The sequence below is a fragment of the Arachis ipaensis genome, chromosome B5 (genome assembly GCF_059453495.1).
Source record: "Arachis ipaensis isolate K30076 ecotype BB chromosome B5, ASM5945349v1, whole genome shotgun sequence".
Classification (NCBI taxonomy): domain Eukaryota; kingdom Viridiplantae; phylum Streptophyta; class Magnoliopsida; order Fabales; family Fabaceae; genus Arachis; species Arachis ipaensis.
In genome coordinates, this window is record NC_142440.1 from 630,278 (window position 1) to 654,427 (window position 24,150).

The 24,150-nt window shown below is 29.8% G+C and overlaps 2 protein-coding genes across 2 annotated transcripts; both read left to right on the top strand.

Annotated features, from left to right (window-relative positions):
• Positions 1-3,259: 3,259 nt before the first annotated feature.
• LOC148563180 (uncharacterized) lies at positions 3,260-3,775 on the top strand. The gene is made up of 3 exons (XM_088489083.1): positions 3,260-3,403; positions 3,497-3,509; positions 3,591-3,775. Exons 1-3 carry the CDS (start codon positions 3,260-3,262, stop codon positions 3,773-3,775), a joined length of 342 nt encoding a protein of 113 aa, XP_088345209.1.
• A 12,567-nt stretch (positions 3,776-16,342) lies between these two features.
• LOC107642296 (gibberellin 20 oxidase 4) lies at positions 16,343-18,984 on the top strand. The gene is made up of 3 exons (XM_016345603.3): positions 16,343-16,900; positions 17,755-18,076; positions 18,504-18,984. Exons 1-3 carry the CDS (start codon positions 16,398-16,400, stop codon positions 18,783-18,785), a joined length of 1,107 nt encoding a protein of 368 aa, XP_016201089.2. The 5' UTR covers positions 16,343-16,397; the 3' UTR covers positions 18,786-18,984.
• Positions 18,985-24,150: the final 5,166 nt, after the last annotated feature.

Sequence of the window (24,150 nt, forward strand, 5' to 3'; positions counted from 1 at the left end):
GTAAACCAATCAATTTTGGAAGTGATTAAATATTTATGTAGGAATATTTTATATTGAGAATACATAAAAATTAGATTAATCAATCATTGAGGACACGTGTCAAAGATGTTTGATTCTTTTTCAGAAGACAATGGAAGGAAAGGACATGGAACATATAGTGCACAAACTCTATAAATAGTACAACCTAATGGTTAGTGCATCAATTGCTAAAAGTTCTTTGTTAACTTGTTTTTAAGAAGACAGTAATAATATACCTATACATTTGTCTCTTATAACTTGGGAGAGAATAATGATGAAACCAATTATGAAAGTTGAAAGTTTATTATAATATAAATTTTTATTGTATTTATTTATAATTATTAATGATTTTAATTGCATTCGTTGATGTTAATATTTGGTTGATGTTAATATTTGATGAACCAATTAGTAGATTGAAAAAAATTAAATATGAAGATGGTTTTTTTGTTCATTTAAAATAATTTTTTATCTACCGACAAAATATAATATTACGATCAATGTCAGAATTAAAGTTATTTATGATTGTTAATTTGTGTACGAAAATCACAATTTTTAATATTTTATTTAACGCTTTCGTTTAAATTAATTTTTATGTGAAATTTTTAAAAGAAAATAAGGAAGAATGAACGGAATTACTGTTAGAACCAGAACAAATTTTAAGAAGAATAAACTATCACTTTTATTTTTATAAAAATTCAGAATATTGATAAACTTATCGATAAATGAACGAAATTAATTTTGTCTTAACATAAGATGATTTTTTTAATGACAAAAATACTCAAACACTAATTTTATCCATAGATAAATTTGTTACAATTTTAAATTTTTGTGAATAGAAATAATAATTTATTCATTTGTTTAAAATAAATTTTAATTTCGCTTATTCATAAAAAGATTTTTTAACATTTTAAATTCTTATGAATAAAAATAAAAATTTACTGTTTCGAAAATCAACTTGATTTAGCACATACAAAACAACTGTAAAAAAATTTTTGTACTTCCCACTATTTTTTTATATAAGGATAAAATCAGACAGAAATGATCATATATATTGCACCTTTCTTTTTTTCACTGGTGGGTTTCTTTGTTTTGTATCTGTTTATATAATATTTGTTTGTCCATTTTTGGGTTTAAACCTTTGAAACAGTTATAAAGAAAAACAAAGATTTTTGTTAAAAAGAATAAAAGATAAAGAAAAAAAGAGGGTATATAATACCTAAAGTCTTAGTTTGAAGGAGGAGGATGATCGATGAGCCTTGGAACAATCATCGGATATGCATGTGTGGGGACTGTAGAAATTGGAAGCAGCACTTAAATATATACACATAAATAAAAAGAGATCAATATAATATGGAGGAGATATAAAACAAGAAATAACTGTGTAATGTGTAGTATGATTAAGTTTGCATTAGAGATAGCTTGACCCTAAGTTTTTATTTTTCATGTATCTTGGTGTTGTTTTGATGTATGTTTGTGAACTATCCCTCACCTTCTTGATTTAATTTGGATTCAAGTGAAGTGAGAGGCCGGGAACCTTTTTTTATACTATGAATTTCTCTCTATGGAAAGAAATTATTACTACGATATTCTACTATAAATAGTAATAATAATAAGTCACGAAACCAAACCATAATGTTGGTAGGGATTTTTTCATAAACGACATAAAGCAAACGTGATGACAGTATTAATTTCATATGATATTTAATTAATGTATAAGGAAAGGGAAATAATTTCGCAGGAGGAGTGGTATAAATTTGAGATGTACAATAGTATAGAACGTATCTTCTTTTTTTCTTATTTTCTTTTTTGGGTCTTGAACACAAAGGGGTCAGCCCAGAACAATAAATATTTAAAGAAAAAAAAAAAACCTTATGCTTGGTGCAACCACGTTGTTATAAAAAGGGATTTTTTTTAAAATAAAATAAAAAATTAATTATTTTTTCAAACAACATATTTTAGCTTTATTTTTTAGAATATGATTTATTTTTTTGATAATAAGGGTAAGTTCGCCGTACTTCCGGCGAACTCTATATTAAGTTTCCAAAATAAAAATAGGCCTGTTGGAGAGCGGATCAGAGAAAGGCACAATTTCTTTGTTTACTTCCTTTTTCACTATTGACATTTTGTCCACGATGTCAAGGAATTCATTGTTATCCATTTATTACGATGGTGAAATAGTGTACGACGAAGAAGGTTCAATCGTATTTAGATCGGGGCAACTGATAATTACCTATATGACACCGGTAGTCAACTGTTTAACGGCTTTGAAGAATTTGATATTGCATTCCATTGGACAGCAAGAGGCAAAAATAATGAAAAAAATTTACTACAGATATCCGACCGAAGTAGATGATAGTTTGTTTTATAAAAGGTATATTACAGTTGTATTCTCTCTGTTACTAGTATATTTATCAGACCACAGTTGTGAGAAATATTTATATTGTTTTGAATTAAGTACCGTTTGCGCGATGACTAGGATGTACGGCTTATAAAGTCGTGGCACAACCGATGGGCAAATGTTCATCTGTTGGAATTATTCGTGTTTCTTGTTGAGTTGGGTGATCGAGGATCATCTACAGATACTGTTAATGATAGTCTGTTGAGTGGAGCTGTTAGACGAACTATCAGAAGGACGATGGTATATCTAAATATGCCACCTGAGGGTAGTCAGGAGGAGTCTAATGTTGAAGTTTATAACGTTGACTTAATGGATGACGGTGTTGAAAGTCATGATGGATCTGCTATCAGATATCTGATGATGGATCAGTATGAAGTTAACCCTGATGACGGAGACAATGCTGACGAAAAACCACCCGAAATTCCTGATGATGGTGACGAAGAAGAAGAGATGAACTACTACGGTGACACACAAATCGCTCTGACACAGCCTGCCATTTCTCGACCATATGACCGGCCGAATCATTTCACGAGGTTGAATCTCAATGCAATGACTTCGGATTGGTCTATTACCCAGGGAGGCCTTGAAGAGGATACAAGCAACAAGTTTGAGGTTGGACAACAATTTGAGAACAAGGAAGAAGTCATGTTGGCAGTTAAGCAATAAAACATCAAGAGGATTGCGGAGTACAAAATAGTAGAGAGTGACCAGTTGAGATACAATGCACAATGTATCTAGTTCGGACCCGGTTGTAATTGAAGCATACTCATATCATATTGCCGAAAGCAAGAAAAGTGGGAGGTTAGGAGATACACTGGTCCTCATATCTGCATGCAAACTTCGATGGGACAAGACCATCATAGGTTGGATTCGAAGGTGATTGCGCAACACATTTTTACAATAGTCAAAGTCGATCCAACAATCAGCATCAGGGTTCTCCAAGGAGGTGTAAAGCGTCACTTTGGTTACAAGGCGTCCTACAGAAAGGTTTGGCTTGCAAAATAGAGAGTCATTGCTAGAATATATGGCAATTGGGAAGAGTCATACAACGAGCTTCCTCGTTGATTATTTGCTATGCAGATGTACTTGCCTGGTAAGATTTATTTCAAGTTTGGTTATTTGCTATTAAATAATTCAGACGTGTACAGTAAGCCCACTAATTATGTCTCTTTAGGTACTTGGGTGCAACTAGTGACACAGCCTTGGCCTGGTTCTGCCGACACTGTCATGTTTCATCGAGTCTTTTGGACGTTCCCACCATGTGTTGAGACTTTCAAGCATTACAAGCCACTTATCTCGATCGATGGCACTCACTTATATGGTAAATACGGTAGAACCTTGCTGATGGCCATAGCTTAAGACAGCAATGCAAACATTCTGCCTATTGCATTTGCCATTGTTGAGGGTGAGACAAAGGAGGCGTGGTCATTCTTTCTTTTGTATCTGCGGGAGCATGTGACACCACAACCCAGGATTTTAGTGATTTCAAACAGACACAAATCCATTGATGGTGCACTGAACGCCGAAGGGAGTTTATGGAAACTACCTCACGCCTTCCAGGCGTTTTGTACAAGACACATTGCAGCCAACTTCATGACTCACTTTAAGAACAAAGACTTGAAGAAGGTTCTTATTAACGCAACGTACTGGAAGTTGCAATGTGAGTTCGCTCATTATTTTGGCCGTCTGAGGGGCGAAAATGTAGCAATCACAAACTGACTTGAAGAAATGCCTCAGTCACAGTGGGCACAATATGCTGATGAGGGTCGTCGATTTGGTCACATAACGACCAATATCTCCGAGTGCATTAATGCTGTTATGAAGGGTTCCCGTAATTTGCCAATCACGACTCTTGTTAAGTCAAGTTATTTCTGTTTGGGTGAACTTTTTGCAAGGAAGGGTTCCGAGGCACTAACCCAACTTCAGGTCGGTGCTGAATTCTCACAGACGTTGGTGAAAGCCATTGAATTCAACTCGAAGCATGTGAACACTATGAATGTTTACCAGTTTGATCGATCGAGGACAAACTTCACGGTTGAAGAGTTAGCGGCAGTTCTTGGGTCCAGGCAACAGAATTATCAGGTGCTGCTTGATGAGGGCAAGTGTGACTGTAGGTATTTTCAGGCAGATATGCACTCGAGAGTCACCTGATATGCACCCGAGAGTCAGATGCATCTGGAAATAAGATAATTCGTATAAGCTGCATGATGTACCCTCTCGTGTACCTCATCAGGCGCTCCTCTGTGGCATTCTGCTCCAACTCTCCACAAACTGTGTTGTGGAACCAAGTAAACTTCACAGTCCACTTCGTCTGTAACTGTCTGTCCTCTAAACCGAGAACAACACCCAGAATCTGCTCACATAACTCCTCAATGGTTCGTCCCTGATGGTGTTGCTCCCACCCACCAATGCATCCACTCACAGGATCACCGTCAATCTTGAGTCCCAGCTGATAGGCCACGTCCTGCAAGGTGATAGTCATCTCTCCGTACGGTAGATAAAACGTATGGGACTCACGCCTCCACCTCTCTATCAACGCCAAGGCAAGAGGCCAATCGTGCTCAAACTCGACCATATAGGCCACATACTCAAACCCGACTCGTCTGAGATATGGCCTAATCTGCTTCGGCGACCGTGTTATCAGATTCCGCCTAATGTGCAACATCTGAGGCGCCTACCAAACGGAAACAAAAATAAAAAAACCGAGACGGTGAACCCATATAATAACAAGTTCATTGCTTATTAATTACAATAAAATAAAAATAGTGAAAAAAAGTATACCACTCAATTATTAAGCCTCCCAGCAATGTGCTCAGCGTGATCCAATCTGTACATCTCATCCTCATAACCCAATAATTGCTGCTCCATCTAAACACAATTTAGTAAAATGAAATCACACAGAATGAATTTAGTTCCTTTTATGTTAACTAAATTACTAAAAAAATATTCAAATCCAAAATAGCTTATAAACTTACTAATTTTAATTCTGCCCTAGCTAACTGACGCCGTCAACTAACTAATCGATTAATAACTAGCTGAACCCTAAATTTTACTAATCACGTTTCTTTCTTGTCTAACTTAACCTAATTAATTATTCCACTAATTACCTTCTAATTCACAACGTAAACTAATTACTCTGACTAAACTAACTAACAATTTATTTTGTTATACTAATTAACATGTTTATAGACAATAAATAGCAACTATACTTAAAAACAGTAACATAAAAAATCTACCTAACATAACAACAGTTAACAGTAAGTCTAACTAATATGTAAACAGTAAATTTGTTATTCTAACTAACATGGAACCTATAACTAGTAATTTTATCTAACATATAAACATTAACTTTAAAAAAAAATTCTAACTAAACTAAAAAAAATTAACTATAACTAATTTATTGTTTACTGACCTGAAACTGAGAATGTCGTTCACATTAAACTTTATGGATGTCGAAAAGACAGCAATGAGAAACAGAGTAAATTTAGAAGAGAGATTGAAAAAAAAGGGGACAAAAGAAAATGGTCCCACTGGATTTATATACTGCGCTGAACTCATCATAGAGTTCGCCGGAGTGCAGCGAACTCTATAATTTATATAGAATTCGTCGGGGGTATGACGAATTTAATTACCCTTATTACAAAAAAAAATTGTATTTTAAAAAAAGTTAAAATATCTTGTCTTTTATTTTTTTTATTTTATCCGATCACAACTAACCATAGTGCGCTAGGACAGCTGGGAACACATTCCAGAAAAGGGCTCTATATTCAGAATGAAATGGTGATGAAGAAAAATAATAAAAGATAATGAAATGATGGAGGATGATGAGTAAAAAAAAACTGAAAAGATCGTGCATATGAATAAATGAGAATGAAATGGTGATCAAGGGAAAAAAAATGGGGAGAATAAAATAGTGTAAGACGAGTAACAACTAACAAGAAATGGCAATACGAAAGAGGATCTTTGTATAAATAATTTCAAAATTTGGAATTGAATGTCATTGACTAAAAATTCATATTTGTGGGATATGAATAATTTTCGTTAAAGAAAAAAAAAAGAGAATATTTATAATTTTATATATAATATTTGTAATTATATATTTATTATATTAAAAATTATTTATTTATTTCAACAATAATTAATAAAAAAGTAAAATAAAAATATTAAATTACTTTAAACTGATTTTTTTTTGTGTTCTAAATATTTTTGGTAAAAATTGGCAGGAATATTAGCTTTTAATTATGAAGTTAATGTTTTTGACATTGGATCATGTTGACCATTATTTATTGGTTAGTATTGTATCTCAACGAATATTCTCTCTACTATTTATTTCACCTTATTTATATCAGTCATAGATACTTTATTTGGATTTTTGACCATGCGATGTACAGGATTTAATTGATGATCTTGAATAAAAAAACTGTTATATTAAAAATATAACAATAAAAAAAGTAATAGCAATAAATAATTTTAAAGAGGATAATATGTCAAGTTATAGTTTTTGTAAATTTTATAAGAGAAATGCAAATTTCAAAATTTTCATCTTTGAAAAAAAAAAGTGCAACATTCTTATTAGACCAAAGAATAATTGTCACACTTGAGAAAATATCGTGTTGTGCATGGAAGATAGATATGCATCTGAATTTTTGTAGCATTCTGAGGGAGGGTTTAGATTTTAAATAGAGCGAACCACTTCGGTGTTTGGCAACTGAGGCATAAAGATTAAGATTAATAGGTTGGTTTAAATTTTAAATAGTGTGTAATTTATTTTATAATGTTCCAATAATAGGGTTTGTTGACACAGATTTAACTTTGTCTTCAAGCCATAAACTTGGAGCCACTTAAAAGAGTAAAGGAAGAAAAAAGTGCAGAGCAAGTGATGTAGAAAACTGAAAAAGTAATGTACTGCCAATTGAATTAAACTAAAAAAATGTCTTTCAATGAATTACTAAAAGTAGGTTTTGATACCCTTTTACTGTTACGTTCCACTCAAAAGATTTATACAGAGTGTGAAAAGTCTTTTCATAACAGTAATACACACAATACAATTAGTTGTTAGCTTTTAACAATTTATTAACTTTTTTTTATTATCCTTTGGCCTTGTGCCTCTTTACCTGCCTCAACAGTCTCTTCCAAATTCGAGTGAGGTCTCTGAATCACTCGAAATTTGTCCTTCAATCTCTAAAAGGTAGTCACCGAAAGAAGCTTGGTTAGTATACCAGCTACCTGTTTATGTCTCGGGATGTGTACTACATGAAGAGAATTTACGTTAAGCTTTTCTCTAATAATTTGAACATCAAGTTAAAAGTATTTAGTTCGATTGTACTGAACAGGGTTGGCAATAAGAAGAACTGTACTGAGATTGTCACAAAAAATTGTAGGAATTGTCTTCATGAGTATCTTCAATTCAGTCAGCAAATTTGTGAGCCACACCAACTTTCCTTCACAGGCAGCTAAGCTTCGAAGTTCTATTTCAGTGGAGCTCTTACTTATAGTAGTTTATTTCCTGCAACACCAAGTAATTAAGTTAGGACCGAGGAATACACAATAATCAGAGACAGAACGTCTGTCCTCCAAGTCTGCTACCCAATCTGCGTCTGTAAATCCATAGAGCCTGTAATCACTGCTAGGATGTATCAACAATCCATTCTCTTTAGTGCCCTGTAGGTACCTGAGGATTCTCTTTACCGCCTTCCAGTGAGAAAGCAAAGGAGAATGCATAAATTGACTCACTTTGCTCACTGCAAAGGATATATCTGACCGGGTTATGCACAAGTATTGTAATGTACCTACCACACTACGATACAACTTAGCATCATCAAAACATTCAGACCCACTGGACATCAACTGTAATGATGAAATCATACGTGTAGGCATTTTGCTTGCTTCACTCATTCCTAGTTTAGAGAGCAAGTCACTAATATATTTTGTTTGGGACAAATGAAGCTGCCCTTGAGGTGTCTTTTAAACTTTAATTCCCAAAAAATAACTTAGTTCACCTAAATCTTTTAAGGAAAACACTTTATCCAATTGAATAGTCATGTTACTAATATCATTTGAACGATTACCAGTGATAATAATATCATCCACATAATACAAAATATACATAATAGAATATGACCTAAATCTAATAAACAGAGAAGAATCAGAATTAGAGCTATACAAGCCAAAGGATTTTAACGTATTACTCAATTTGTCAAACCATTCTCTTGGTGCTTGCTTTAATCCATATAGGGACTTTTTTAATTTACAAACATACTAAGCAGCTTGTGTCTCAAAACTAGCTGGTTGATGCATATAAATGGTTTGATGCAAATCACCGTTTAAGAATGCTTTATTAAAATTAAATTGATGAATTATCCAGTTTTTGGACACTGCAATGCTCAATATAAGTCTCACAGTTGCAGGCCTCACCACAGGGCTAAACACCTGGTCAAAATCAAAGCCTTCTGATTGATGAAAATCCTGGGATACCAATCTGGTTTTGTATTTTTTGACAGTCCCATCTGCATGTCTTTTAACAGCAAATATCCATTTACTCCCAATAACCTTAGCATTAGAAGGTGTCGGTACCAAGGTCCAAGTGTTATTCTTCATCAAGGCTCTAAATTTCTCATTCATAGTGTGATGCCAATGAGGAATTTTTAGAGCACTAGCAGCTGATTTTAGAGGTTGTTAAAAGATATTGTTAGAAAAAATGATGGCTACTAATGCTCTTGGCCTTGATGAGTGAGTTTTAGACCCTATCAATATTTGGTGAGTATTTGGATTGTGAGAGGAAGAGATGGAAGTGGAATTTTGAGTTTGTTGAGACTCAGCTTCCACAAGCGGAAGCTGAATTTCGATACCTGTTATACGTTGTAAGGCAGAAGCTGAAATTGATGTATATGCCGGCTCTTCTGCAGTCTCTGTATGTGCAGGAAGTGATTGAGAGGGAGGATCATCAACCTGAAGACAAGAGGCTGGGTTTGAAACTGGATTACACCTGGCAGTGGAAGTAGCCTTTGGAAACAGGGCAGAGCCATCACCAGACTGTGGTACAGGGGGTGGAGAGGAAGAGGCTGCAGGCATCGTTAGGAACAATTTTGCATATGGAAACTCAGATTCATCAAATTTTACATGTCGAGTAATATAAATCTTGCCACTTTTAGACAAACATTTATATCCTTTAAAGTTAGTAGCATAGCCAATAAAAACATACTTTATTGATCTATTTTCAAGTTTATTTTTATTGTAAGGCCTAATATAAGGGTAGCAGTTGCTTCCAAAAATCCTAAAGAGGCTATAGTCTGGTTTCTTATTAAACAGTTTTTCATATGGAGATAAATTAGAAAGAACCTGAGTTGGAATACAATTGATTAAGTAAGCCGAAGTAAGAACTACTTCATCCTAATAAAGCAATGGCATAGAGGCAGTGGAAAGCATAGCTAGACTCATCTTTATGAGATGTCGATGTATTTGTTCTGCAGTCCCATTCTGTTCATGAACATAGGGACATGAAAAGCAATGAGTAATACCTACTCTTGACAAGAATTCAGAAAAGGCATTGGAGGTATATTCGCCTCCATTGTCTGTTTGTAGTTCTTTGATTTTGTGTCCTGTCAAGTTCTCAATGTACAGTTTATACTGCTGAAAAACCAAAAAAACTTGTGATTTTGTAACTAATAAAAAGGTAAAAGTATATCTTTGGAATACATCAATAAAGGTAATGGTATCGAAATCCAAGATGAGAAATATGAGGAGAGGGGCCCCAGACATCAGAAAACACCAATTCAAGAGGAGTAATATAGATTGTATTAGAATCAGAAAAAGATAACTTGTGCATTTTTTCTTGTGCACAATTTTCACATACATGAGTATTCTCATTTACATGCTTCATCGAATGTTGAATGTTACATTGAGAGAGAACTAATTTAACAGATTTAAGAGATAAATGTTCTAGGCGTTTATGCCACAAATGTAACACTGGATAAGACACAGTAAAAGTAATACGGGAATTGAGTGAATGAGAGGGTTGAGAGACAGCAACATTTGTAAATTGATATATGCCCCCTTTACATATACCTTGTAAGATCACTTTTTGTGTAAATTGGCATTTCACATGACAAAAATTAGCAAAAAATTCAAATTAGACACAGTTATCATTAGCAAATTTCAAAACACTAATCAAGTTCTTGGTGATTTGTGGTGTGTGTATCAAGTGATGGAGATTAAAATATTTTTTGGAATCTAAAGAGTATAGAAAAGAATTTTCAATATGAGAGATGGAAATACCTTTACCATTACCCACTTGAACATGTTCTAGGCCCATATATTCTGAACATGTCAGCAAGTTTTATTGGTCTGGAGTCACATGATGAGAAGTCCCAGTATCAAGGTACCAAGCAGGATCTACAATAGTATTGGAGGTAGTAAAAAAAGCAGTGGGATGGGGAAAGGATGGTGCTGGAAGGGGAGGTGTAGTGGATGCAGTTGAAGGTCCTTGAGGAGAAATATAAGAGGTTGAGTAATTCTAATTATAAGTCAAGTTTGTGAATTGTTGTTCTTGATTTTAGGAAGGGGTGGAATATCTTGATTAAAGTGATGGAAGCAATGCCACGCAATGTGATCAAAACGGTCACAAACTTGACATTGAGGTTGATTTTGCTGAGAAAATGCACGTCCTCTCCTAGAAAAATGTCCCCCTCTTCCTCTTCATAATCCATTGCCCCGAGAAGAGTTGTGAAACACGGGAAAGGAATTTTGGGTGAGATTAGCTTGAAGAATGCCAGTCCTATTTTTCTTGAATTTCTTTATCATGTCATCATGAGACATGATGAGATTTTCAACTTGCACAAGACTATAAATTTTTGGTTTGGCATTAATAGTAAGAAGAAGATTTTGGTACTCTTCATTAAGCCCTTCTAATAGAACTTCCACATGTTCTTCCTTAGAGAGAGGAAAACCTAAAGCTGCAAGTGAATCAGTCACATTCTTGATTTTGAAAATGTAGTCACTAGTTGTCTGATTGACCTTGTTTCTTTATCAATTTCAATTGACCCTTTAGTTGTTTAATCTGATATTTGGTAGATTCTGCGAAATAATCTTTAATTTTCTGCCACATTTCATAGCTGAGCTTGGAGCCTACCATTTTGTTCTTGAATGCATTGTCAATTGAGGCAAGCATCCAAGAAACTAAGTGACAATCATCTTGCTTTCACTGTTTGTAGAGGGAGGATTCAATTCTTGCTTTTTGATCAGACTTGGATGAGAATTGGGATGGATTTCGTTCTTTGATGAAATGATCTTCAAAATTCTAATCTTGAATTGCATTGAGTGCTTGTTGCTACTAGGTCTTGAAAATTGTTTCACATAATTTATCTGAAATTGGATTGAACGATCGTTACTGATAGATAATTGGAGGAACATTGTTGGCAGGTGTAGACAAGGAGGGATTGCTAGCAGCCATGGATCTCTTGAAACCCTAAGTGCTCAGATACCATAAAAGAGTAAAGAAAGAAAAAGTGCAGAGCAAGTGATGCAAAGGAAGCAATGTACCACCAATTAAATTGAACTAAAAAATACCTTTCAATAAATTACTAAAAGTTTTGATACCCTTTTACTGTTACGTTCCACTCAAAAGATTTATATAAAATGATAAAAGTCTTTTCATAACAATAATACACACAATATAATTAGTTATTAGCTTTTAACAATTTTTTAGCCTTTTTTGATTAGCTTTTGACCTTGTGCCTCTTTACCTGTCTTAACACCATACACTTAGAAAGTGAAAAATCTTTGGTCCGGTCAAAAAGAGATATTTTAAAATCATGTTTATCTTTTTTGTAAAATTTTAAACCTGAAAATGACAAAAAATAAAATTATCAATCTAATAAACTGGATATTAATGTCTGAAGCTACTTTTCTGTGGCCATAAAAAATAATGAAATTTACTCATTATATTAATAAAAAAAAATTCATTGTTGAAATATATATATTTTTTGTAAATTGCATAATAAGGATAATAAATAAGTTTTTTTTTCTATATAACATTATCTTTAGAAAAAGTAATTTATTTTTCTTTTAGAATTGAAGTTAACATCAATAATAGGGTTAAAGTTAAACAATATTTCTTTTTCTAAGATATGTTTAAGAGGAGCTTAGTTGAATGCATGGTTTCATATCCAAACCCAACATCCACGGTTTCATAGTCTCTGCAAAGCCTCAAAACCCTTCTCAATCGATGAACCATGCAAAGCAGTGTAACTGATGTGTTTTCGTAACACGAGGAACCCTGCTCTCTCCACTCTTGGTTTCTTACTCTATAATTGCTTTGATAAACCTTTTGGGGGATTAACTTTATTTTAATTGTAGATAACGTGTAAGGAAAAAGGAAATAGAATAGAGAAAAAATTAATCAATAGGAGAAAGATTAGAAAAAAAAAATTAATTAAACTTTATTTATACTTAATCCATTACATCACTATTACCTCTATTATATTTATAGTAAATTTTATTTGCTAATGAAAAATATCTAATTGAACTATTAGATTTATTTTTATTTATTATATTACTTTTTTTAACGATAATTTTATCCTTAAAATTGTGAAAAAAATATAACTCTTAAATAAAATATAAATCATAATATATTTATTTGTCTCTATGAATTGTTTTTTATTGGACTTAGACAAAACAATATCAAAAACTTTTTTTATAGTAGATTGGATTTGAAGACCACAAATAAATTCACAAAAGAAAAATGAGTAATTCTACATTATTAGATAAAATTTTACACTATTAAAAATATCAGTAATAATTAATTGATAACTATAAATCACACAACTTGCTAACTTACTAGCACTCCTCAATTTAAAATTAGAAATAACAACACTATTCAAATTTGCATATATTCACTCCTATAGTCCTATCCCATCTCTCACAAAGTAAGACGAAGTCGAATTTGGATAATTAATTTCAGAAATCCTTGCACCTAACCGTACATCTAAAAAAGAATCGTAATTTTTTTTCAAAAACTTTTCTGTGAATATAGATTTTCAATCCATTGATAACGCAAGGAATTAAAATTTTAGGCTTGTTCACACTAACACTAATAATATAAGTTAGTAGTTCATTATAGTATTCACTAGTAGTATTGATTTGATCTCTAATTGAGCCTGACAAACTACCATAAAAATAGAAAATAGTAACCAATAAAATATTATTATAAAAAAAGAAAATAAAATAGAAAAAATAGAAAAGAATCAATTATAGTAAAGAGAAATAGAGAGAAAATAATTTTATTGATAAAAAATTCTAAAAAAAAAAAAAATAGAATTCACTCCATTCAAGCTACATATTATATCACTATCACCTTAGTTATTAGGCTCATTTTTATTCATTACATAACATATATTTTTATTTGAAGAATAAAAAGTTAATAATTGATTATCCAAAAGAAAAACCGTGTAGATATAGTGGCCAGGAAAGTGTTTTAAAGGTGTACGAGATCATAAGTTTTATTTATTTTTTTTTTTTTAATGTTTAAAGGTCATGGAACATAATAGAAAATGAATAATAGATATTGTTAGTGGTGGATGAATAAGCCTTTTTGGTAATATAGTCTAACCAGCAAATAGGTTTAACAAAAACTATTCACACAATGTGCACTTTTTTTTATATTTTTAATGCTCTTTTTATTTTTTTTTTCTTTGTTCATATTTTTCAATTTCTTTCTTTTTTTTTCTATTAAGAGGATAAAAATACATAAAAAATCTAGTTCCATAACACAAAAATAATTTTAGTTGTCTAACACTAAAAAGAAAATTATTATAATAAATTTAATAAAAAATTATTTTTTAAAGTGTTCTCAACTAATATATATATATATATATATATATATATATATATATATATATATATATATATATAACATTTCGAATTCTTTATAACTAACATTTTCTATTGTTACTGAAAATATAAAACAAGAAACATATATTATTCTTTAATTACTAAATCCATTCTTTAATGCTAGTCCATATTATTGGATTCATCATTCATGAACCATACCTATTAAAGAAAAACAAAATCCATTCGTGAACCTGGATATATATTTTGAAATCTATAACAATAAATACTTTCTATCTTTTGTTGTAGATTATTCTTTATTTCTTTAATTACTACATTTGTGTTTGAAAAATTGATTTAAATTAGTTTAAAGTTATTTTATTTTATATTTATTATTTTTTAAAATAAATATATAATATCAAATATAAAAAATAATAATTTTAGATGTTATATATAATTAATGATATTAAGTTAAATAAAATAATTTTAAATTATTATCTCACTAATATTATTGATGAAAAAAATAGTTTCTAATAACAAAGATTGTGATTTTCATATAGAAAAATATTAAGAACTAATACATTTAGCCTTAAAGGACGTCAAAATTTGACTAATATTAATTCAAATGTAAAGCCAAAAAAAAAAAAAAGGTGCCAATCACTTAACATTTTTTTTTTATTTGCAATTATATATGAAAAAGTATAGAAAAATGACACTTTTTTTGAACAATCTAAATAATAGGTTAAAAAATCAGTTATTAACGGACTTTATGCAGACCAATTTTTTAATTTTCTCCTCACAAAAATCAATAGTATTCGCTTATAGATTCTTTTGCTAATGGAAGGATATAATTATTTATGTATTTTATTTAATAATTTAAATTATTTAGATAAGTATTTTTATAATATTTGAATGAGAATATAATTATATATTTTTATTTATTAATTTAAATTTTTTAAAATAAATAATTCTATTATAACTACTATTTAATAAATTACTATTTGTTATGAGCTCGAACAATTTTTAATTACAAAAAATATAAATTAATTCAATATCCATATAAATTAGATTAATTTGACAAAATTATCCATAATATTCGATTGCACAATCTAACAAACTATTTATTTTAGTTAATTACTTAATTTTGTTAAACTAAATCAATTTTTCAGAGTATAAAATTAAACATAAAAAATTATTTATATATTAAAATTAATCACTAAAATTAATCATTATATTTATATATAAATATATGTGTATTTTAATATATTTTTAATATATATTTTATATTTTAATATATATTTTACACTAATTTTTTATTTTGTTATTCACCTAGCATAGCTGATTTATTATATAGAAAGTCTTGAAGACCACCAAATTTTAACAATTTTGGTCATTAATTAGTCAACACAAATACTAAATTATTATTTCCAAACGGATAAACTTTACTAATTTATGTATCTAAACTTGGTAAATGTGGATATAATTTATATTGATTCGTATGTACAAAATTTGATAAATATAAATATAAATTATGTATTTTATGTGTACAAATTTTTTGTAAATATGTATATAAATTATTACTAATTAAATACAAACTCAAATAAAATAATAATATTTACTGAAGATATAGAATTGCCGAAAAACAAATTTACATCTTTTAACTAAATAACCCAACAAAATATCCATTTTAGATAATTTATCAAACTAATTCCATGTTTTATGAAGATTAAATTAAATCATATTTTAGGAAAGAAAAGTTTAGGGGTCAGCAACTTTGTTAAATTCTGGCCAGCATGTAACCAGCAAAGAAAAGTGAATCATTGGATGAAATTTCATACCAATTTCACATCATTAAAACCATCATTAATGGTTATTTGATGGCTACAAATCACACAAGTTGCTGATCCTAGCATTCCTGTTTTAAGAAAAATATATCTAGCTATATGTTCATTTAAGTTTTTTGTTCATATATATATGTGTATATGCTATGCAAAATGCAATTAACCTTGTGTCCATTCATATAGGGCTATGTCATTGCTGACCTCATCGCTCCTTGTTTCAAGTTATTAATTAGAACTCCTCCATCTATATATATATATGGAACCAATCTACAAGAAACCACATATCTTCATTCTTCACAATCACAATAACAATAACAATGGCTTCTTCTGTTCTTCCCCCAACAGAATCCAGGACACTCTTTGATGCTTCTTGGGGAAAGCTTTCAAATGTACCCACCGAATTCGTATGGCCTGGTAGCGAAAACCGTCTGAACCTTCCAGAACTCCAAGTTCCACAGATCGATTTGAAGTCTTTCCTCTCCGGGGATCCTAAAACCGTTGAAACTCTTTGCGCCGAGGTTAACGACGCCTGCAAGAAGCATGGATTCCTCATCCTTGTTAACCACGGCGTCGACGCGGAGCTCGTGGCCACCACCGAAAAGCTAATCGATGAGTTCTTTACCTTGCCCATGGAGGAGAAGCTGAGGGCTGAGAGAGTGGTTCCGAGTCCTTGGGGGTATGCTAGTAGCTTCCTTGGAAGGTTCCATTCCACTCTTCCATGGAAGGAAACTCTTTCAATAAATTACTGTGCTGAACCTAATCGGAGGACTGTGGAGGAGTACTTTGCTAGGGTTTTGGGGGATGATTACAAGCGATTTGGGTAAGACATACGTATTTCACTCTCTTCAAAAATTTGTCATTTATAAGTTTTGAGTAGGGGTGGCAACACTACCCGAACCCGCGGGTACCCACCCCGCCCCTACCCGCTCGGGGCGGGTAATTACCCGCCCCGCACCGGGGCGGGTTTTAACGGGGCGGGTTCTTGGGCAGGGCGGGGCGGGGTCGGGTTTAGGTTAAACCCGCCCCGGTATATATAATATATATATAAATATATATATTTTTAATATATAATATATTTAACATATATAAAATAATTAGTAAAATGATTAATAATATTATATCATATATAAATTTTTACTTTAATTTATGTTATGTATGTAAATGGTGGTTATATAATTTTTAAAATTTTATTTTATTTGTTGGATTTAATAATTATAGGGGCGGGTACCCGCGGGTAGGGCGGGGCGGGTTTTATGCGGGTTTTTTGTCAGGCGGGACGGGGTCGGGTAGAGCAAAAACCCGCCCCTAGCCCCGTTGCCACCCCTAGTTTTGAGTACTCAAATCACTCGTTCGTTTAATCAATAGTCAAAAGTTAATTAAATTATATTTTGTATATGTAATAATTTATTAATTATATTTTGTATATATGTTTAAATTATGTTTAAATTATTTTTTTAATTATTTAATTTTGTTATAACATACTAAAATTCAATTTAAAATAATTAATAGAGGCAAACTTATAAAATAAAATCCAATATCAAATATTCGAAACTTTGAATGTGTGATTTTTATATTTTACTTTTAGATCTGCTTTTTTTTTTATTTTTCAAATGTGTAAAATGTTTGTTAATTAATTAGCGATTGATTATCACAACCTCTCTTGTTTTTTGCTAGAACTACCTTGGAAGAGTACGGTGAAGCCATGAGTAATGTTTGCCTAGTACTTATGGAGCTGCTTGGACTGAGCTTAGGTGTTGGGCGCAAATATTTTAGAGAATTCTATGAAGACAATGAATCTGTGATGAGGCTGAATTACTATCCTACATGCCAGAGACCTGATTTGGCCCTAGGAATTGGGCCCCATTGTGACCCTACATCCTTAACCATTCTTCATCAAGATTTAGTGGGTGGTCTACAAGTGTTTGCGGATGATCAATGGTACTCTGTGTCTCCAAAACAAGGAGCTTTTGTTGTCAACATTGGTGACACTTTCACGGTATGGATATCATGGATCACATTATATTATTACACTAAAACTCTAAATTAGTCTCTAGTTTTTATTATAATCATTTTCATTTCTAATATTTGTTTATTAGTTCTTTAGTCTTTGATGAATTTATCTTACAATTTGAACATTTAGGAATTAACATCTAATAGGGACTTATTACACTGATTTTTTTTTTAAAATGAAGCAGAATTATATATGATTTCCATCCTTTTCTGTTAGTAAAACTTGCACTAAATTTTTTTCTGTATTTTTTGAAATATGATAATAAGACAAATTAAATCCATAAATATTGAATGTTGCATGAATTTAGAATAAAAATAAGTGTAATTTTCCTTGTAATGTATAATACTAAAAGGCTGAAAATTACTTAAATTCATTTACTAATTATAATTGATAATGAATTTTGATTTGTCAGGCTATGACAAACGGAGTTTACAAGAGTTGCTTGCACAGAGTGGTTGTGAACGAGAAAGTTGTGAGAAGATCGATTGCTTTTTTTCTGAATCCAAACGGAAAGAAAGTAGTGATTCCTCCAAAAGAACTTGTCACGGAGGAGAATCCAAGGCTCTATCCAGATTTCACGTGGCCAACTTTTCTTGAATTCACACAGAAGTTTTACAGGACTGACTCCACAACCCTTGAATTTTTCTCAAAGTGGGTTGAGGAGCAAAACCAGCAGCAATGCAAGGAGAATTGAAGAATGATGATATCATCAGAAGCAGTATAGTAGGTGCTTAATATAATTGTGTGTGGAGTAATAAATTTGATAATAATAACCCAATGCTAATAGGAATAAAGGGTTCAGTAGTAGTTGGACCATATAGTCATTAATGTGTTTATTTATAAATTACATTGAACTTTATTTAAATTTTAGCTTGTTTTTCTGTTGTGAGTTATATGGCTGGTTTTTCTTCTCTTAAGTTAAAGAAACTTTAATCAACTTTGATAATTGAAATGCACTTGACTCTCAAAGTGAAAAGACACAAATGCATGCATGGCGTCCTACAATAGAATAAATCGCTAGTCTCTAACACTACAAAAAAAAAAAAAACGCTATTTTGGGTTTTTAATACCGCAAAAAGTGTTACGTCAATTTAAAAACTGATATAATTAAGTGTCCTGCTATTTAATTGCGACGGTTTTTAGAATAGTACTTAATTATTTAAGAAAGTTGAGCGGATAAATATACTGTTATAAATTTTATGAGACTATAATTTAAAATTTTTTTTATAAAGTCTTATCTCTTTTATCATATGAGTTAGTTTTTATGACGATGATTCTTTCAAAATTTTATAATTCATTACCTAAAAGGATTATTTATAGAAAATTTTGACCAATAAAAAACCGAGTAAAATATTGATAAAGTCGTTGAGATACCAACTCTTAAAGAAGAAGCTATGTAATGAGTCTCGTGCCATCAATACTTAAAAAAAGTTTTTTAATAAAATTATAAACTCTTTCAATATATATGAACTAATTTTTATGATGATGGTTCTTCTAAAATTTTATAGTCTATTGTATATACCATCTTCACAAGATATACACTTATCTCTAAAGACTAAAGAGTAAAGACAACCGAAAAGAAAAAATGAGAATTTATTTATATAAAAAAATTATATATCTAAAAATTATTTGGTGGTTACTTTAATAAAAATATTTTTGTGTGAAGATAATATTATGAATTGTTAAATTTTTTAATATATTTAACTAATTATATTTGATTAAATTATTTAACGGATTATGATTTTGAAATAATGTATAATAAACAAGTATTATATTATTAAATAGAATAAATAAATAAAATAATATTGAATATTATTCAATTTGAGAATTTTTATAGAAGATTTTGAATAAATTCAAAATTTAATAGATTAATAAAATATATAAATTTAAATATATTATTCTTATTGAATATTTAAATTTATTTTATTATTATTATTTTTATTTTGTAATTTTATTCTATAAATTTAATTATATTAAATTTATAGATTTTGAAAGTTGAATTCAATTTTTGGAATTTATTTTTAAGTTTTACAATATACCATAACAATATACTCTCTTTATATATAAATATATGATATAAATATTAGGTATAGAAGATTTTTTTAATAGAAAAAAAAGTTTGACCCCTCCCTCCCTCCCTATAATGTCTTAGTATTATTATTATTATTAATAAGAAAGAAATTTGTATATATTTAATATCATTAAAAAAATTGTTTATAAAATTCTTCTACTTTAATTTCATCTAAAAAAAATTCTTATCTAGTTCATGAATTTTTTTTCTCCACATCATTTATCTACTTTTTATTATTGTTTCTCTCATTTCTCTCTTTTTTTTTAAATTCAATTAATAAATTTATTTCATGAAATAAGAATTTCTTACTTCACACAGTATACGAAAGTATCTCATTTTACATTAATGAATATTATTAAAATATTTATTAGTAAAATCCAAGTCGTAATTAATAATGAGAGAAAAACGTAACATTGAACATGTGGGGCAGAGTAATGCAAGAAAGAGGAAAATAAGAAGGGAAAGGGGAGGAAAATAATGGAGGAAAGAGAAATAGAATGATTGGTAGGGAAAATTAATAATGAGAGAGAAGATATGATATCAAATTATGTTTTAGTTGTTCATCATATTTTTTAATGAGTGATAGTGTGATACTAGGTAGTCAAAAAATAATTACAATATAAAAATATTATTTAAAATTTTTATTTTTTTGATAAATAAGTGACATATATTTTTTTATTGTTTATCTTTTTTATCATCTACTATTTTGTTATATGTTTGGAGTCATTAATGTTCTTTCCAAAATTAATTTCAGTTTCTCCCAAATCAAATCCCTAACACCTCTACATCACATTATTATCCATTAAAATACAATAATTCTATGCAAAAATTATGAAAATTAAATTAAAAATTTTTACAACTTCTATTATACAACTTATATTTTACATATAGACTATTGAAAAATAAAATATATAAACAAAAATTAAAAATAAATTTTTAAAAATAATTATTAACTCGTCATATTAAAATCAATAAATAAGGATACATATGAATATTAAATAAAAATAATTAAAATCATGACCTATTAGTGCACATATGAGATAATTTGAAAAATACAATAAGACGTATAGTTTAAAATTTGATAATATTAATTATAAAAATTTATTAATTATAGACACCATATGTATTAAATTATGAATATTATGAGTACAAATTATGGATGTTATTAACATGAAATAATAGATGTTATGTGTATGAATTTATGGATGTTATGAGTAAATTTATCAATTGAATAAATTAATTTAAGAATTTGATATTTTTTTTAAATTCAATTATGATAAAATTTAAAAATATCTGTTTTAACTTTATAGTTACTTATGCAATAACTAAAAAATAATATGTGTATGGATGTAATATCTAATAAACATGAATTTAATTTTTAGATGTTAGTTGTATGTAATTATGGATGTTATGTATATGAACGTATGAATATTATGTGTATGAACTTAGTTAGTACAATATAATTATAAATGCACATAAAAGTACAAAAAAATTAAATTAGTTTATTACCATATCTCATCAAAGCTAATGTGTTTTCCATATTCTCGAAAATTGGTTGACTGACAACAACCTCGTCGGGTGAGTCTGTCTGTTGTTCAAATTATTCATCAGCACCTTCTACCATAGGTACCGTATTAAGGTCAAATTCAAATGCCATACTATTTGCAATGATAAACGCGACTTCTTGTGAAATTCCTTGGCTTATACACTATTGTGCTTGCAATAGTATTAGAGTCATGATTTTTGGAATTATCATAATTGAATTAATGGAAAGTATATATTACAAAGAATCAAGTGCAATTAAAATGTCTTAAGAGAAACAAAGATTTAATGATTTTTTCGTATCTCCATCGATTGATATTAAATGTCTTAAGAAAAACAAAGAATCAAGTACAATTAACTCAATTAATATATATTATGATTACTATCCATTATTATTATTATTATTATTATTATTAAATATAAAATTAAATTATAAAAAAATATTAAATATTAATTATAAAAATGCCTAATAGTAAAGGATATGATATTATAATTAATATCATTAATAAGTGGAATTGATAAGAATATGATGATAAGTGGAATGATAAGAGAGTGAGATAAAAAATAAAATTGTTATTAAGTGATGTAAATGAAATAAATTATGAAAAGTTTTGGCTAATTATAGCTTTTTTTGTTACTAAAACTCGATATATAAGTTAAAGACTAATTTATCGTAAATTTGAGTTACATTTAAAAGTTTATCGTTAATTAATAAATTGTTATACGCATAAAACGAGATTTAAATTTCCAATACTTAAACAAACGAGTGAGTTGACACTATTGATGTGATACACATTATTGCCACTACGGCAGGATGGAATGAGAAGATGTATTTAGATTGGGAGAAAGATGTGCAAGCAAGCTTCCTCTGTGTTGATGCGTGCGCCTACAAAATTAGTGTCTATGAAAATTTTTTCAGATGATGGCAATAAAATTAGATTAACATACATTGCATTGTTAAGTTAGGTTTAAAATTCCACTAATTATTCTCGAAAAAATTACTTTAATAATATATTACCTTTTTCTAATTCATTTTTGGTGGGTCAATCTTTTGGTGTGGCCTGTTAGTCTAGACTAGCTAGCTGTTCTTAATCACAGATAGAAGTTAGAACTTATTACATCTCCAAAATGCAAAAAAAAAAAAAAAATATTTGAAAATTACTAAAATTGCGAAATATTGTCTACACATCACTTTCATTTATCATAATTTCGAAAACTAATATTTTTGTTAATAAAACAGCATAAAAATCTAAATCCTACATTTACTACTATCTTTACAACATTTAAAGATTGATAAATTAATATTTTTAACCCTTCAAAAAGATGTTTTCAAGAACACTTAAGAAGATTTGGTTTTATATTTAAAAATTATAGTTTTATATAACAAATTACAATAGATTCATTAAAATATATTAAGATGATAATATTTGTAATATTTTTTTTGACGTAAAAACAAAGAAAATCACTAAACAAAATCTGAAGATGACACACACATAATTGAATAGCTCAAGAAATCAAACTAGATGACGACGATGAATACATATGAACGCAGAAAATGAAAAAAACAACATTTAGGAAAAAAATAGAGTATACAAAAGTAAACTCAAAAAACTAAATGGTGAAGAAATGAAATAAAAATACACCGAAGATGAAAAAATAAAATAGATATTTATAGTCAAAATAATAAATTATAATTCTTTTTTTTATACAGTATATCAATTAAATTTAATATTGTATAAAAATTCATCTATCATTTTTTTCTATAATGATAGACAATACAATATAATGACAAGTCTATTTAGTACGGCTAGGTTGTATTTTTGATTAATATGTTATTGATCAATAGAACATTACCCTAGAGTGTAGTGTTCTTTGAAAAAATGTACTCATAATTCATAAGTATTGTTATAATAGTTTTTATGACTATGAGTCTGAGATTGAATTTGATGCATAAATAACTGAGTTTATTTTGTCTTTCTTTGGTTGGTTTATGTAAATTGAAAGAGGAAAAGAATGTCACGTATTGTTGAATATGAATTTTGTAATAGTATTTTTTTTTTTTTTTGAATGAAAGCTCAACACAACAAGTGGAGCATAAGTACCAGCAGCATAGAAAAACCAAATTAAAAGCTAAATAAATAGACCGAACAAACGAACTGTAGATACCCTTTTGTCATCTCCGGCATTGCCATCAACAACAGAAAGGGTCAACCCCTAACCACTCCTTATAGCTCAATGTAGACATGTTGATAATTTCCTCAACTCCTTTTCCTTTGTTCTGAAAAATCATTCGGTTCCGTTCCAACCATAAGTTCCAGATGATCGCGCATAAACACACCATCCATCTCTTGCACTCCTGTTTTGTACTTGAACTCTCAGTCCAGCTCTGGAAGTGGTCTTTTACTGCACCTGGGCAAACCCACTGCATTCCAACATATGACAACCA

Coding starts and splice junctions, on each gene's coding strand:
- LOC148563180 (XM_088489083.1), top strand. CDS start 3,260: ATGGGACAAGACCATCATAGGTTGGATTCGAAGGTGATTGCGCAACAC.
- LOC107642296 (XM_016345603.3), top strand. CDS start 16,398: ATGGCTTCTTCTGTTCTTCCCCCAACAGAATCCAGGACACTCTTTGAT. Junction 16,901..17,754: donor GATGATTACAAGCGATTTGG/GTAAGACATACG, acceptor GTTTTTTGCTAG/AACTACCTTGGAAGAGTACG. Junction 18,077..18,503: donor ACATTGGTGACACTTTCACG/GTATGGATATCA, acceptor TTGATTTGTCAG/GCTATGACAAACGGAGTTTA.